This window comes from Suillus subalutaceus (assembly GCF_016647625.1).
Source record: "Suillus subalutaceus strain FC151 chromosome Unknown DFJ58scaffold_138, whole genome shotgun sequence".
Classification (NCBI taxonomy): Eukaryota; Fungi; Basidiomycota; class Agaricomycetes; order Boletales; family Suillaceae; genus Suillus; species Suillus subalutaceus.
The window spans coordinates 27676-45718 of NW_024540387.1; the positions used below are offsets into that span (position 1 = coordinate 27676).

General features: G+C 44.8%; 4 protein-coding genes across 4 annotated transcripts; 2 read left to right on the forward strand and 2 right to left on the reverse strand.

Annotated features, from left to right (window-relative positions):
* Positions 1–3914: 3914 nt before the first annotated feature.
* On the reverse strand, positions 3915–4420 carry DFJ58DRAFT_733020 (uncharacterized protein; the record flags this gene model as incomplete). Its single annotated transcript, XM_041386230.1, has 2 exons — positions 3915–4054; positions 4108–4420. The coding sequence occupies 2 exons, from the start codon at positions 4418–4420 to the stop codon at positions 3915–3917; spliced, it is 453 nt and encodes a 150-aa protein (XP_041238901.1).
* Positions 4421–6537: 2117 nt separating this feature from the next.
* Positions 6538–7365, reverse strand: DFJ58DRAFT_858515 (uncharacterized protein; the record flags this gene model as incomplete). Its single annotated transcript, XM_041393970.1, has 2 exons — positions 6984–7365; positions 6538–6925 (listed from the first exon to the last, which is right to left on the reverse strand). Exons 1-2 carry the CDS (start codon positions 7097–7099, stop codon positions 6538–6540), a joined length of 504 nt encoding a protein of 167 aa, XP_041238902.1. The 5' UTR covers positions 7100–7365.
* Positions 7366–11121: 3756 nt separating this feature from the next.
* Positions 11122–12444, forward strand: DFJ58DRAFT_916819 (uncharacterized protein; the record flags this gene model as incomplete). The annotated part of the gene is made up of 6 exons (XM_041395498.1): positions 11122–11282; positions 11341–11395; positions 11475–11696; positions 11996–12061; positions 12124–12148; positions 12188–12444. 6 exons carry the CDS (start codon positions 11122–11124, stop codon positions 12442–12444), a joined length of 786 nt encoding a protein of 261 aa, XP_041238903.1.
* A 2118-nt stretch (positions 12445–14562) lies between these two features.
* On the forward strand, positions 14563–15419 carry DFJ58DRAFT_667355 (uncharacterized protein; the record flags this gene model as incomplete). Its single annotated transcript, XM_041382614.1, has 2 exons — positions 14563–15019; positions 15091–15419. The coding sequence occupies 2 exons, from the start codon at positions 14563–14565 to the stop codon at positions 15417–15419; spliced, it is 786 nt and encodes a 261-aa protein (XP_041238904.1).
* Between the last annotated feature and the right edge of the window lie 2624 nt (positions 15420–18043).

Here is an 18043-nt window from a genome sequence, read left to right on the forward strand (position 1 = left end):
GTGCTATGTGCTTACCCTTGGTGCAAGGCCTGACATCAAAATCACCTGATATATAATATTTTGCTCATATCTCACTCAAGTCTTATCCGTGTGAGACGATCTGAATTGTGACAGGCCCCTGAGATCAAGTTCTATCTGCTTGTGAATGCCTGAATGCATTGAGGCTAGACATTGCAAACATGGAAAGCATTGACCTTACAATGCTGAAATACACACAGTATATGGGATTTTGCTCATATCTCACTCAACTCTTATCCATTTGGGATGGGCTAAATTCTGCCAGACCCGTGAGATCTAGGGCTATCTGCATGTCAATGCCTGAAGGCATCGAGGCTTGATATCAATAACATCAAAAGCATCAAACTTCTGATGGTGAAATTCACTTGGTATATAGTATTTTGCTCATATCTCACTCAAATCACATCCGTTTAAGATGATCTAAATTCTGATGGGCCCCTGAGAGCGTGGGCTATCTGGATGTTAATACCCGAAGGCCTCGGGGCACTCGGCACTCGGAACTCGGCACTTGGCACTCAGAACTCGGAACTCAAAACTCAGCACTCAGCACTCGGTAGTCAGTATATACATAGTATGGTGCAAATATCTCACTCAAATTATATCTGTTTGAGACAATGTGAATTCTGCCACACCCCCTGAGATTGAGGGCTATCTACATGTTCATGCCTGAAAGCATCAAGACCCGACATCAATAACATCGAAAGCATTGAACTTCTGATGCCAACATTCACCCGGCATATAGTATTCTGTTCATATCTCACTCAAATCACATCCGTTTGAGATGATCTCAATTCTGACGGGTCCCTGAGAGCGAGGGGCTATCTGGGTGTTAATACCCGAAAGCATCGGGGCACTCGGAACTCGGAACTCGGAACTCGGAACTCGGCACTCGGCACTCAGCACACAGCAGAAAGCTTGATTGCAACACTGAAGGCACTGAGGTGGATGAGGGAACACCTCCTGACAGTGATTGAATGCCTGAACGCATCAGGGCACTCAGCACTCGGCACTTGGCACTCGGAACTCAGAACTCAGAACTCAGCACTTGGCACTCAACACTCGGGACTCATTCACCCTGTATCTTGGATTGTGCATATATCTCACTCAAATCATATCTATTTAAGACTATCTAAATTCTGATGAATCCCTGAGATCTAGGGCTATCTGCATGTCAATGCCCGAAAGCATCAAGAGCCGACATTAAAAACATCGAAAGCATCGAACTTCTGATGCCAAAATTCACCCGGTATATAGTATTTTATTTATATCTCACTCAAATCACATCCGTTTGAGATGATCTAAATTCTGACGGGTCCCTGAGAGCGTGGGCTATCTGGGTGTTAATACCCGAAAGCATCGGGGGTACTTGGCACTCGGAACTCGGAACTCGGAACTCGGCACTCAGCACTCGGCACTTGGTACTCAGCCCTCGGTAGTCAGTGTGTGGTATTCATTTGGCACTCAGAACTCGGCACTCAGCACTCGGTAGTCAGTATATACATAGTATTTGTCATATACCATATATCCGGTTACAGATCCGATGATCTGGATCTCAGATCCGATCCAGATCCGATGAACATATCCGTCGTCCGGTCCACAGATCCGCTTTGATTCTTATTTCATTTCCTGTTCATATAACTCTAACTATCGTTCATCTCCTTTCGGTATTCCTGTACACCGGTATACCGGTGATCCTTTACTTCCGCTTTGCTTACTGATCCGCTATGCTTACTGATCCGCTACACTTACGAATCCGCTTTTACTTGTACTTCATTCCCGGTTCATGATTCGTGATCCATCCAACTTACCAATACGCTCCACTTAGACTTTGCTTATACTTTCGTACATAGCCTCGCACCTTTGCTTATTGATCATTCCGTTAGCTATCCGTAGTATATAAACCTTTGTATATGCGCTGTAGTAGATCAGTTCGAATATCATCTTAGATTGCACTCATTCCGTCTGGACTCTGAGTCCCTCCGTTATCCATCCGGACTTGAGTACGCTACTCTTGTCTACTCCGAGACTTAGGATAGATTCCTATAGTCTACATATCCGCCTCTGTCTTCGGACAGTCCTCACCCGTTAGTTTCTAGTCCGGATCCGATCCGGATTGGCCGTTACTCTATACGTTCGATATCCGGAAGTCTTAACGGATCCATTGCAATACTTATCCGTTTCACTAGACGCGATACTTTAGCTCTCTGAAATAAGGGGCAAGACTCGGGAAAGGGGCACAGCGCACGAGCTGAGGCCGAAGCCCTTCGGATCCGATACTACTTGAGTACGGTCTTAACAGTATTTTGGAAATATCTCACTCAAATTATATCCATTTGAGACAATGTGAATTCTGCCACACCCCTGAGATCAAGGGCTATCTACATGTTAATGCCCAAAAGCATCAAGACCCGACATCAAAAACATCGAAAGCATCGAACTTCTGATGCTGAAATTCACCCGGTATATAGTATTTTATTCATATCTCACTCAAATCACATCCGTTTGAGATGATCTAAATTCTGACGGGTCCCTGAGAGCGAGGGCTATCTGGGTGTTAATACCCGAAAGCATCGGGGCACTCGGCACTCGGAACTCGGCACTCGGAACTCGGCACTCAGCACTCGGTAGTCAGTATATACATAGTATTTTGCAAATATCTCACTCAAATTATATCCATTTGAGACAATGTGAATTCCGCCACACCCCTGAGATCAAGGGCTATCTACATGTTAATGCCCGAAAGCATCAAGACCCGACATCAAAAACATCGAAAGCATCAAACTTCTGATGCCAAAATTCACCCGGTATATAGTATTTTGTTCATATCTCACTCAAATCTCATCCGTTTGAGATGATCTACATTCTGACAGGTCCCTGAGAGCGAGGGCTATCTGGGTGTCAATACCCGAAAGCATCGGGGCACTCGGCACTCGGAACTCGGCACTCGGAACTCGGCACTTGGAACTCGGCACTTGGCACTCAGAACTATCTAAATTCTGACAGGCCCCTGAGAGCGAGGGCTATCTGGGTGTTAATGCCCGAAAGCATCGGGGCACTCGGCACTCGGCACTCAGCACTCGGCACTCGGCACTCGGCACTCAGAACTTGGTTCTCGGCACTTGGCACTTGGCACTCAGCACTCGGTAGTCAGTGTGTGGTATTTTGCATATATCTCACTCAAATTATATCTGTTTCAGACAATCTAAATTTGCCACACCCCTGAGATTGAGGGCTATCTACATGTTACTGCCCGAAAGCATCAAGACCCGACATCAAAAACATCGAAAGCATCAAACTTCTGATGCTGAAATTCACCCGATATGTAGTATTTTGCTCATATCTCACTCAAATCACATTTGTTTGAGATGATCTAAATTCTGACGGGCCCCTGAGAGCGAGGGCTATCTGGGTGTTAATACCCGAAAGCATTGGGGCACTTGGCACTCGGAACTCGGAACTCGGAACTCGGAACTCGGAACTCGGAACTCGGAACTCGGAACTCGGAACTCGGAACTCGGAACTCGGAACTCGGAACTCAGAACTCAGCACTCGGCACTCAGCACTTGGGACTCGGCATTCAGCACTTGGGACACATTAAATCACATCTGTTTGAGATGATCTAAATTCTGATGGGCCCCTGAGAGCATGGGCTATCTGGGTGTTAATGCCTGAAAGCATTGGGGCACTCTGCACTTGGCACTCGGCACTTGGTACTCAGCACTCAGTAGTCAATATATTGTATTTTGCATATATCTCACTCAAATTATATCCATTTCAGACAATCTGAATTCTCCCACACCCCTGAGATTGAGGGCTATCTTCATGTCAATGCCCGAAAGCATCAAACTTCTGATGCCAAAATTCACCCGGTATATAGTATTTTGCTCATATCTCACTCAAATCACATCCGTTTGAGATGATCTAAATTCTGACGGGCCCCTGAGAGCGAGGGCTATCTGGGTGTTAATACCCGAAAGCATCGGGGCACTTGGCACTCGGAACTCAGAACTCGGAACTTGGAACTCGACACTTAGTGCTCAGCACTTGGTAGTCAGTATATTTTATTTTGCACCTTTCCCAAGTACATACCCTTAATTTCAGAATGAAGTCCAGATGAAATCCAATGAAGTCCGAAGGACTTCCGGAGACCGGCTACTCTGATGGAGTGCTGGAGGACTTCTGGATGAGCACAGGAACCTTCTGGAGGAGTATAGAAACTTCTAGAGAAGTACAGGAAACTCTGGAGGAGTTTCACCTGCTGCATAGGGTCCGAAGATAAGACTTCTGAAGGTAAGCTTCCTAGATGGAAGCACATGGAGGAGAGACTGCAAGGGACAGAGTCCAAAGCAGGATCAGATAGGAGGAGTGGTCCAGAGGACAGGATGTCTGAAGGTTGCGCCATCTGAATGTTCAGATGTCCAAAGGTTATGATGTCTGAAGGTCATGATGTCCAAAGGTTACAATGTCCAAAGGTTTTGATATCCGAAGGGTAAGATGTCCGGAGATCCAAAGGTCCGGAGATCCAAAGGTCTGGAGGTCAGCAGGAGTGGACAGGATTATAGGACAGGAGAATAAAGGCTACCATGGACAAGGTCTGGAGTAGAAGCAAACAGAGGTAGGCTACACTTAGGTGGAGTCGGAGATAACAGGAAGTAGACATAAGTCTTGGAAAGACAGGAAGTGCCAGAAAGGCAAAGGTCCAGCTTAAGGAATCAATCCTTAAGCTTGGATAGAGATGGAAGAACAAATCCAAAGGTTTGGAAGTCCAGCCTAAGGAATCCTTCAGGTTGGACTTGGATCTCAGTACACTTCACTTGATTTTTGATATCCGGGACTCCATAGTCGGAACTTGAGTCTTGAATCTCGGGTGTCGGGTGTCGGTTGTTGGTTGTCAGGTGTTGGGTGTTGGGTGTTGGGTGTTGGGTGTTGGGTGTCGGGTGTTGGGTCTCGATGGTCAGGACTCAATATTTGGGACTCGTTGGTCGGGACTTGATACTCGATTGTTGGGATTCAATGGTCGGGCATTGGGTTTCAGGACTCAAATCTCGGGCTTTGGGACTCGGGTTTCAAGACTCGGTAGTCGGGACTCAATGGTCGATTGTCGGGATTTGATAGTCAGGGCTCGGATATTGGTACACTTCACTTGATTTTCGGTAGTTGGAACTTGGCATTTGGCATTTGGTAGGCTTGGATGATGTTGGCTTTCAAAGATCTATTATCATATATTGCTCAATGAAATACCAGACAATCGGAAGTGTGCTGGACATCACATATTCATTTGTCGAGACCCGGGTCTCGGAACTCGGTACACTTCACTCGAGTTTCCACTTCACCCCTTTGCAAGGCTCCATGCCATACTACATCATTAGATGACTTTGAATTATTACCTCCATGATATACAACTAGCTGAGCTCCATCATGTCTACAATTATCATTCTCCTGGGCCCACCGTTTATATTATATACCCCTACGTCGGCCTACCCGTCTATGCAATATATGTCTACCATTGGCCCACCCGTATATAATAAATCTTTCACCGCTCCCTCGGCCCACTTGTCTACAAAATAATACCAATACGTCGGCCCACCCATCTACAAAATAATATTAATTCGTCGGCCCACCCGTCTAATATGATATATATCTGGGCCCACCTGTCTATGTGATAACAAGCACCCTTGATATACCCGGCTATTTGATACATATCTACCTTGGTACACCCATCTACATAATATCCAACTACCTCAGCCGATCTGTCTATTGAAAATTCATGTCCATCGGCCCACCCATCTACTTTACATATTCCCCACCTGGGCCAACCCGTCTCCATCGGGAATAATAACACTCCCGGCCCATCCGTCACAGTCGAGGATATATCTACCTTCGGCCCATGGTCCGCTGGCCCGTATCATACGGGATATTATGCACGTCCGTTCACTCGTATAATACGGAGATATGTTACTGCAATATGTGAACTCACGCCATCACAGGAACCTGGTCATGTGCCTGCAAGGTTACTGAATCCCGACCAAAAAAGGTAATCGATCGAAGTCACGTGACCTTGCATGGCCTTTTGGCTGAGCGCCACCGTAAATTTCTCGACATAAGTGAGCTTTCTTCCTTAATCTTCCTCAGTTCGATCTGTATCGTGGGATGGGCTCAAACTGACTGTGAAGGCACCCTACATATATCGCTGACAATGACAATGAAATAGCACATCCCGTGAATCCGGGATAGATATGTGTAGGCATTGAATCACACCCCTATGTCGAAGAGGCGATCCAATCACCTTTTTGATTCATATTTATTGTCTGCTTGAGGCACATGTAGTATACTACAGCGTTCTGTATTATTAGTGACATTGTTATAATTAAAGACTACTGGCTCGCGCCCTGTAAGAGCGTGCGAGCGGTTCATGAAGGAAAAGTTTTCTTCGTGTGAGCACTGTTAGGTCGGGTTTGGTGTCAGGCGTGTATATGCGCTGAGGGGGGGAAGGGACGTGCGAGAATGAAAGGCAACACGTCAACTCATGCTGCCATCGCCCATTCCTTTCTGGATAATGTCCATGAGTCTGCTGATTGATAACGGCTGTGCGACTGTGCTGGCCTGGAGGAAGATATCTGGGAGGTTGTTGAACCCGTAAGCGACTGCTGCGTCTTCCATTATGTTGACCTCGTGGAAGATGTTGGGACGCGTGCACTGAAGTGAGACAATTAGAGCGTTGGAGTCGTTGAGTGAGAGGGTGGGTGAGAGGCTTATGCGTGTTGGGAGGAACTGGATTGTGGAGGGTGTTAGGGAAAGAGAGGTGGAGGAATTGATGTACGACACGCGTGCAGTCACGGTGCAGGGAGTGACATTAGGAGATATGAGCGTCGAACCGTCAGGAAAGACAATCTTGCAAGGCTCAATCCTAGGAACAGATCCTCAGCTCCCAAATCAAACCACAAGCCCAAAACAAAATGACGCACGTGAAAGGCTCAGCACAGTACTCCAAAAACATACTCGCCACCATATTAATCATGATCTGCAGCTTCGTATCATCTGTAGCAGTCGTATCAATGAACACATTCTTAGTCTCCAGCATGATCTTACTATGCTCCGAGTTGATGATGGGTTGGCAAGCTTAACACGTGATCCTCTGCATCATAAACGATCGGATAGACAACTGAATATTGGATGATGGGTAAGTACCAGGAGAGGTGTTTGTCCGATTCGTAGATCTGCATAAGCTCTGCAAGCGGTGTGCACTGTTTCCTGACTGAGAGGCGCGAAAGTGATGTTGGTGGGTGTACGGGCTACATATCGGAATGGAGGGGTGGGGGTGTCGAGATCGAGGTCGTGCGATCCGATGGCGATGAATGTGAGGGGTAACCGTACCTCTTGGGAGACGGTAACGGTGTCTTAATAACCGAGGGTCTTATATAAATACGTGTAAAAAATGTAATGACACCACAATTACACTGGATAAGACTTCTTGCCAGTCCTCGATTAACACGGTCTACGACTTTTCTTCTTTCGTGGTAGATAACGTGTGAGTTCTTGGGAGGCTCGCTAAACCAATCAGTCAGATTAACTTAGCCGGAGCTTTATTATCTCTGATTGAAACTATGGGATTGTCTAGGATATACCGTCTAGACACTTGAACTGGTTTCCTGAATATACGGTTAACTGTTGAGAAGCTGGTCTCAAATGTGACTACGTGGACCAAAGCTCGTGTTGGTCAATATACAAATACCTGGTGAGAACGCTGGTCTCACAAATAACAACAATGACAAATAAAAAAAAACAATGACAAATAACAACAATGACCAAAGCTCGTGTTGGTCAGTATACAAATACCTGGTGAGAACGCTGGTCTCACAAATAACAACGGTGACCAAAGCTCGTGTTGGTCAGTAAACACTACGTGGTGAGAACACTGGTCTCACAAAACTGGGTTTCTATCGCGAGAAACTTACGTAATCTCAAGGGAAACACTTTCCCTGCACTTGCCTGGACAGTTCTTACAAAGGAAATGGGCTTTGTAAGCAGCAATTTGTTCAGACTGAAGCTTCTTAGGTGAGAGTTCAATTTGCTCAAGTGGGAGTTCTTGAATGCAACAAGTGGGAGATCTATTTTTTGGGGGAGAATGGGCTCTCCTTATATACATTTTGTGTGGGAATATTATGTAAGTAAAAAGGTGATGTAATGACTTCAGAATGTGAGAAGAATATTCCAAAAACTGGAGCAGAATGTTCTAGCAGGTGCAAAAGAACATTCCAGAATATTCATGGTGGGATAATGACATCATTCTGAGTCACTATGAGTCACTATGAGTCATTATGAGTCATTGGAATGTTCTAGCAAATTCCATGGAACATGACATCATAATGACATCACTATGATATCATATCTTTCAACCAAAATACCTGCAGGAGTGTAGGTGAAGTCCTATGACATCATTATGACATCATACCCTGTAGGTACAATTTTATGAAGCATCTGATTAGTCAGAGCATCCTAATAGAAAAGCAAAGTAAAGAAACACTAGAGAAAACAACTCAGAAATAATGGAACAAATAATAGTACACAATACGCGGGCTTTTTAGATAGGTTTTTGTTAGGCTTTGAACTTTTCTCTATGGGTTTCTCTAGCCAAAGTGAATAAGCCAAATGAAAGGCAATACATTAACCTTCATTTTGCTTCTCATATCAACTAGGTCATTATGTGATTCCCATCTCACATATGACTTTTCTTCAAAACATGGTGGATTCATGAATCGCTGAGGGAAAACTGAAACTATTGGACCAAGGTTTGATACCAAGGTATGGGTTGACTAGTCTGAGGACTAAGCTAACAGACTTTGTCTTTTAGGGGGATACCTAGTAGTCATGTCCATGCATGATTCCCAAATCATGCAGGACAACGGTGATGAGATCTTTCTCGCCGCCTGGGGGATATGCAAGTGTGTATTGTGGTGGATCTTGTTTTCCTAGAAAAGCGTGTAAGGCGCGCGCGATACCTTCTAGACAGACCAGATGATATCTGCGTACTGGTCAGGTGTGCATTGCGGTTACGCCGACTGGCACCACCTCATCTTCCACATGCAGATCGCACGATGCCGGAATTCCTGTAGCACGATTATTGGATATGAAAAAAATGAAAGTGATGGATTCAATGGAGGATTTGGTACCTTGAATGGAGTAAGTGCGAACTTGTTTGGAAAGGGATATTTCCGAGCCTAGAGATGGGTCTGGGTCAAGCCTATGGTGGACGATAGGTTACGGTTTGATTTGCCGATTTGCCGCGACTTATTTGAAAGTCCGCACGGTGTTTATTCTAGTATTACAAGCATACCTAGGCATACATGCAAATTTGTGTCACATTCTCAATGCATTACCATACTTGCAGACTGCTGCACATGTCCGAGACTCGAGTAGCATGGGACCCTGGCCTGATGAAATAGTGATAACAAGGAGCAGCAGCGCCAGATCTTTGTCTGGGCTATACTAATACTAGTATCATACTACTGTAGTGATGCCGCAGAGGCAAATCAAATCGAGGCCACAATTATTTGCAAGTTACTAGTACAACACGGCCAGCAGATATCTATCTACATATTGTAAGAACGGACTCGGAGCATTTGATCCCGCGGAACCAATTCACGTCGACGCCATGCCATGCGCGTTCCACCCGAACCCCTCTTCTGCTCCACTTTGGCTCAGGCATGTACTCCACTCCAGCTCCTTTGTGTTAATAATTATAGTCAGCGTCTGTCATGAGCTCGACGTGCACGGTGCCGTTCAAACCTGTATTGGGTCAACGAACCACATGGTTTTATTAATGGGTCGGGGCTGAACGTTGCATTGCACACTGGACACTGTAGCCAGAATGTTTCGAAGATCGCACGGGCACCGCGCCCAAATCATATGCGGCATTCAAACATTCTTCGCGAGTCACTGTTGCGATCTTACCAACAACTTTTATCTTGATCCCATTGGAATCCCTGGATGCACATTGTCTTTGCACTGGAATTTGGGCTGAAACACTTCGATCAATCAGATATCATTCCTCAAATCTCACTTTGGTGATTTAAACACTGGATTGTCGTATATCAAGCACGAATGCGATTGTTATCCGTCCACCAAGTTCCTCCGCTCGCTCGCTCCTATCTTCTAATGGTATGGTCTTAGTTTCAAATAATCCTACTTGGTGGCCACTTATCAATGCGAGTCTTATTGGCAGCTGTTTTGTAGCTTCGTGGAGAGTCAGCCGCATGATGACGGTGATGATTCGATTCACCTTGACTCTAATTTCGCAGTTGCTGCCTCTGTCGGGGTAATATATGATTGGGGTGAGCAAGATTAAGTATAAAAGAACCACTGATATCCTTATGGTATTCTCAGTGCTTACCATTTGGACAAGAGGTATGTTCGATCCATTACTGGGGCAGTCAACTCGCTTAGAATTGTGTTGCAGGTTGAACTGATCTGGACTCCCACATCAATAGAACAACATTAAGATACAACTTGTTCATGGCAGAGGCAACGCTGGTCCCTAATGACCTTTCTCTATTTCAGTGTATGTACCTTGTATTTCAACATTTACGCTTAGCAAGTCCAAGTTTTGCTGACTATTCTAGGTGCGCTATGCTGGAATGGGGTATGCTGTGTACGTTTGGAGGTTTAAACTCGTTGATTGAACATAACGACTTCCACAGTTGTGAGTTTGTTTCAGAGTCTGTGATCTTCCGAAGCTGATAACTAATGTTACTGGATTTGTCAGGCCTTATCATCTATGATGCACTTAATTGGATGGGTGAGGTTGTAATACTGGGCGGTGAGCTATACACCTCCATGACATTTGACTTGACTGAAACATCATGCAAGGCATTATGATCGCTCGGTTGCATACCATGTATCAGAGATCTAGAAAGGTGCTGACATGCCTCGTTATCATCTTTGTGGCCATCAGAATTGCCGACGCAGTTATGGTCGCAATAATAACAATGCAGATTGCAGCAGGTAAGCTTTGGTTATGTATGAAATGAGAGGCATTCATTCTCTCCGGCACCCATCGGTGCATGATTGGCTACATGGGAGATTCTATATGTATTTCTGTCTTCCATGACTTGGATACTTTCCACCGTATGGGAGGTCCTTGCACTGTGTCTCGCAGTCCAGATTACTGTAAAGCAATTCCGTGAACTGCGACGACACTCAACAAGAGGTATTATCGGGGACTGTTTCATGGTGTTGATGCAAACTCACGTTAGTTACTTTGCGAGGTGAGTTCATAATGTCAATGTGACTTCTCATTTTCTGCTAAGGTTTTTTGCGTGTTAGTTTTTTCGCTATCTCTTGCTTCCAGATCGGTTTCTTCTCTTCAACACTCTTAGCGGTATGCTGATCTGTCACTGACCTCTACATCCAACCATGATTCATCATTTCTATTGGACATATATCCCCTGGACCCTCAGATTTATTTTGGTCTCGCTGAGATATTCCAGGTCGTGCAGATGTTTGTGCTAGAATCATGCCTCATCCTCGGTGTTCGAGAATATCACGCTGAACTCGTGGCTAACTCTGATACAGCAACCGCTATGACTTCAATTGCTTTTCAGGAGCGCATCCATGTATCAACTAGCAATAGTGTTGTAGCGCAGGGGATGCTTGATATGATTCATTGTGATGGGCAAGAAGTGTGCAGGGAGCGGGAAAATGCACATTTACTTTGAGGTTGTTCATTCAAAGCAGCTTGCCACTTCAGGAACGAGTACAACGGACATGGATGAGGGCGATGGAGGTTAAATTGACAGAACCCATCAAAATGAGGTGCCACGGCACCCTCTGGTTCATTAATGATCATAGTACAAACTACGAGTGAGATGAATGAAAGGCACCGGTATCATATGCATGCTTAATGCAGCAAACATAGTTCTTTGGCCCAACCTGTCCGCCTCAGAATCCAGAAACCGAAGCCTGAATTTTCAATCTGAAGGAACGAGAAGACAATTCTCACCGCATATTAGCCTTCAGTGCTGCAGTTCAAAATACCAAGTACCGAGTGAGCTCATCATGTGAAGTTGTTCAATGCTTTCAACTTTGATAAATGCATCATATACGCAGATGGCAGCGACAAAGCAAGTGCATAGTAAGTTAGTGTAAATACACCTCACATTTACCGCAACAGTTGCAGCATTTTCACAATGCCCCGCGTCCAAGCTAATCGCATCGGCAGAGACTCGACGGTTAGGCGGCTCACTATGGCCTTGCAAGGGTGTGGGAGTCTCACAGGCGCCTGTTTCCACATGCTGCACTTGCAAGAGGCGAGAGGTCAGCGAGAGGTTGTGGGAGTTGCGTGAGGTGCTTGCAGGTCAACCGGTCATCTGCAGCGGTCTGCAAGCAAGGAATGCACTGAGTGTGACACGAATTTACAGGTATACCTAGGTATACTTGTAATACTAGAATAAACATCGATCGGACTTCCAAATAAGTCGCGGCAAATCGGCAAATCGAACCGTAACCTATCATCCACCATATACATCAATAGATATAACATATATACAGAAAAACACAAAATATGTTGCCATTTGTTTATTTCTAGGTGGATGTACTTGAAAAAATCATTCCCAGCACCTATTCAATAGTAGAAACAATGTGTGAGGAGCTCATCACCACAGGACAAGAGATTGTTGTGTAGTGTACCCCCCCTCCCCTGGTGGTTTACCCCCTGTGAAATTTTTTCCTGTAGGACCGGACCTCAAGAAGTGTAGGGTGTTTATTCATATTCATATTTAGAGTATATCTATCACCTAGCTAATCCAGAACATCCACAGGGTCCTTCCACAGGAACATAAATATAATATATCGCAATTTTGACATTTTTGATGTTTTTCATTCCCTTACTCTTGCAAAAATGATTTAAGCTGGTCATATATCATCATTGGGGCACATATACATGCTTTGTATGCCCAGGATCAGCTCATAATAGGGCGGAGATTTCAGATCATGTGTATGCTTACTATTTCTACTGATTAGGGGCCCATACCTTTAAAACATCGGAATTTAATGATCAGACATCTGTAGTACATCTCACATACATTCAGCATCATAGGACTCACGTTATAGAAAGATCTACCCAGGATTGAGGACTGGGGAAGTAAATAGATAAGAAATTGAGTGTGGGAAACTTCAAATGCTCAAAACATCGAAAGTGGTCAGTTAAGAAGTTGTAGGACTTTTATGCTGCATCAACTGACTTCACCACCACATCCCTTCCACATCCCTTCCACTCTCAGGGCAAAGTGTAGTATAGGTTCCTTGTGTAGTCTAACATGTATTCTATCAAAATTTAATGAAATATTTGACTTATATCATATATAAATGTGAATTCTGTGTGATATGTGTCAATTGTCACTTTTCACACATATGTTCTTTTACATTCATTTCACTCAATACTTGATGGATCTTTCTGAAATTTGAGATCTGTGATACTGAATATATATGACATGCACTCCAGGTGTCTGATCATTAAATTTCGATACCCTAAAGGTATGGGCCCCTAATCAGTAGAAATAGTATGTATACACATTATCTGAAGCCTCTGGCCTATTATGAGCTGATCCTTGGCATACAAAGCATATATCTGTGCCCCAATGATGATATATGACCAGCTTGGATTATTTGTGCAAGGGTAGGGGAATGAAAAATATCAAAAATGTCAAAATTGCAATATATTATTTTTATGACCCTGTGGATATTCTGGAGTAGCTAGGTGATAGATATACTCTAAATATGCATAGGAATAGACCCCATGCAATACTTGAGGTCCGGTCCTACAGGAAAAAATTTCACAGGAGGTAAACCATCAAGAGAGGGGGGATGTACTACACAGCAGGGTCCCATCCCATGGTCCTGAGCTCCTGATACATTTTTAATACTGTCTGATAGATGCTGGGAATCATGTTTCAAAGGCTCTATACCTAGAAATTAATACATGAGAACATATTTTGTATTTTTCTGTATATATGCCATATCTATTGATGTAGGGCGCTTCAGGGGGTCAAATAAAGATTGGAATCTCTTCATATATATTCTTAAACATGGTCTGAAGATCCTAGAACACTTCTCTATTAAAGGGGCAAAAGTGCAAAAGTGTTCTATACCCTAACCTATTTTAAATGGCCCCTGGAGGAGGAGCAGGCATACAAATAAACAAAAAAGCGGTCTATTATAGTATATTATACATGTATGTACCAAACTACTACTAGATACAAGGGGGGACCTATTGTGGTGTAGTGGTGAAGCTGCAGTAAGGTGGGGAGGGTGTGGGAATAATTGATATTGTGGAGATTCCCAAAATGGGCGATGTTTTTGGTGTTGTGGGGAAATTCCCACAGTAGGTGGCCCAAAATGTGGAGCTATGAAGTGTGAGAATATTGTGGGGGGTAGGTGGCCAAAAAATGCGAAAATATGCTGGGAATGATGTATACAGAAGGCACTGCTGGGATCCACCCAAGGATACATCAACCTAGATAGTGTTACAGTGGATAGCTAAACTGAATGATGTATCAGGGTTTTTGGCTAATAAGCCAGTTTGGATATATCCTTCCCCCACTAACAGGTGCATATAATGCAACTTCTACATCAGTATCAGCAGATTCCGCCTGGTCCAAGCTATGGATATTTTCCTTCCTACAATCCAAGCAAAAATGTCTATCATGCATCCATACAATTGTCTCCTCTCCATATTTTACCCCTTCCTCTATCGCTCAAACTGTCAATGACTGTGCTGCTACTCTCCCAGCAGCAGAGTTCTCCAAACTCCTGCAACAGCCCAACATCGAGGGTCACACAGCACTGTATTGGGCGATTGTAAATAACCGGCGAGAAGCCCTTTGGGTGTTTATGAACTTCATTCCCAAATTATTGCCTGCTTCCTCCTCTGACTTGCGTCTTGCATGCATGATGGTTAGCGACCACACATTGTTCACACAACTGGATGTAAGTGAAAAACTTAACCGTAAGTGCATAGTATGCGGCTGTATGCCCCTACTAGTAGAGAGCATTGATCAATTTTCTGTGCACTGTCAGCCGAGGATGACTCCTTGAGACACTTTTTGGGTTGTCCACTCGATGAGATTCAGGTACAAGAGCTGGATAATGGTTGCTTTATTGCTTCTTTCCAGATGAGGTCGTTCCAGAAACGCCTTCGTATTACACTCGGAATGGGCATAGAATTTGTTGCTAGGGGTATGTGGTCTATATCATTTATCTTCCTCGCACTGATAGGAATATGTTATTCCCTGCAGGCCGTATATGGCTGTTATGGTTTTATTTGGGACCAGACAGGCAGTGGTATGCAGAGTGCCTACTTGCAGAGCATAGCTTGCCAGTACAAGGAAATGTTGCAATTCGGATAGAGGCACACAGAAAGTTGCCTGACAGTGCGACCCCGGACCCTTTTTTTTTAAAAAACAATCGGAGGTAAAAGTTGTTTTCGCAGGTTTAATCTGTGAGGCAATTTCTACGACTGTTATCGCGCATCGATATGGTCCATGCACCGCTGTGCTTACGTGGCTTCAAGCCCCTCTCTTAATGTATATTTGGGCACCTGCGCTCAGGTGAACCGCATCTTTTCTGTTTTACCGCCGTGAAACAGAAATTTTTTGCTATATTGAACTCGTTTCTCTCGTTCCATCATTTATTCTAAAAGGGCGCATGGATCCTAAATCCCTAAATTCTCAAACTCAGACTAGTAGTGATTCGCGGTCTCCTTCTAAACAGCCTTCAGAAGAACGAAGCCCCTCTCCACGAAAAAATACCTTCAATTCTGATTGTTTGAGCTTTGTTGGAGATTATAGACGAGGAAAGCTCACGAAGACCAATGCGATCCTTGAAATCTTCGAGCGAGCGTCGTATGTCAACAGGAATGAGTTCAGAGGGCGAACAGTCGCCGAACTCATCAGTCCTTATCACCAGATGCTTGACTCCTTTGAAAAGCAAGTTATCCAAGCTGGAGAACAAGATTGCGAGAGCAAAGAAGAGACTTCAAAGGATGGAGAAGAGTCGTGAGGAGACCGTGATAGTGCGGAACCGTCAGATAACTCAGAGTCTGAAAAGGACTCTGAGTCAGAAGTTGACAAATCCAACTCTGATTCAGAGGATGACGGTCCAGCGCATAAAAAGCACAGAGGATTTAAACTCAACCTCTCGAATCTCACAAACCCTTCCATCACTAGAAGGACGAAGAAACTCCCTGTCTCATTATGAAAGACCAATGCCATTCTCGTGAATTGGGCTCATGACCCCAAGCGGGTCAAGCGTAAGTGGCTTGAGTCTTCATTCGTCCCCGAGTTCCCTGAGTCTGAACTCTACAATATCATCCGAGGAAGAGTCGTCAACTTCGATGTTGTCTTTACAGGATGGTACTCAGACGAACCAGAACATGACCATGAGGAAAAGCTCGGAAAATTCAAAATTAAGGTCGGCGGAGAGGCTGAACCTGCAAAGTCCGTGCGAAGCTCGCAGGACTGGAATGTCGCGTACTCGCTCTTCTCGCGAGCAATGCGATTTGCTTTCCCGCATCGACTTGACGAACTCGAAGACTATGGAAACTTCATCCATCAAAAGTTCACCCAAAATATTAGCAAGTACCATTCCCGTGTCATCGCCTTTGACAAGGCAGTCAGGAAATGCGTCAGTCGGAGGAGAGACTTACAACTCTCCAACTTTGACCAGTTTTCAGACCTCTATGAAGGGCACTTCTCCCTCTCAGGTTGCTGTGTCAATGATGAGGGGGTCTCGAGCGGTTCAAAATGCCGACGAGGCTCTGATTACTGCAAGCGATGGAACTACAAGACTTGTAGCTGGTCAGATTCATCCTGCAACTACCGGCATGTATGTGCAAAGTGCGGGAGTGCAGAGCACCCTGAAAAGAGCTGCCCCTCTTGCTCCTCATCAAACTAATTCTGCTATTAAACGCCCTTGGTACTTACATGGAATGGCGTGGTTCATAGATGAGTCCTCTTTCAGCCCTACGGCTAAGTCTTCTTTGTATGCAACCCCCTTACCTCATCCGGGAAACCGCGATTTCTCAGAGACTGCTTTGAATTCACTCAATTCTCATCCTGATCTTTTTGCAATCATCACTCCCATCAAAATTAGTGTGCTCAGTGAACTCGTTCAGGAGCATCCTAATCGTCCTTTCGTTGAGTCTATCCTGGATGGCCTGCGCGAGGGTTTCTGGCCGTGTGCAGATACTGCTATGGATGGATACCCTTTGACATGGGACAACTCTCATCGGCCGCTCAAGAACGAAGAGCATCGAGCTTTCGTTCAAGAGCAAGTCAATGAAGAAGTCCGCCTAGGTCGATTCTCGGCCCTGTTTGGATCAAATCTACTTGCTGGCATGTACAGCACACCAGTCCACGTCGTCCCAAAACCTAACTCAACTAAACTCCGTCTTGTGGTAGACCACAGCACCGGGGAATTTTCACTCAACTCCATGATCAACCTAGATGATTCATCAGGTGTTAAACTTGATGGAATGCGTTCACTCGGTCTTAGCCTTCTTCAGTTCCGGCGAGAGCATGGAAATGTTCCTCTGGTTGTCTTCAAATCGGATGTTTCTCAGGCCTACCATCAACTGCCAATGCATCCTCTTTGGCAACTAAAGCAAGTAATTACCGTGAACAATAACTGTTATGTGGACCGCTGCAATAATTTTGGCGGGAGAGGATCCACTCTAATCTGGGTCTCTTTCATGTCACTCGTGATGTGGGTCACGAGCGTCGTCGTGATGATCGAGCATCTGAAGCTCTACATGGATGATTCTTTCTCATTCGAGTTAGAAGGTAACGTGCTCCTATATGAGCCTTACGGTACCTATCTGCCTCAGAAGCAAGCCCTGTTGCTTCAACTTTGGGACAAACTCGGCATCCCTCATGAACCTGCTAAGCAGCTCTTTTGTCGGCGACTCACAATCATAGGTTTTGACATCGATCCAAACGGTATGGTCATTTCAATCCCACAGGAAAAGAAAACC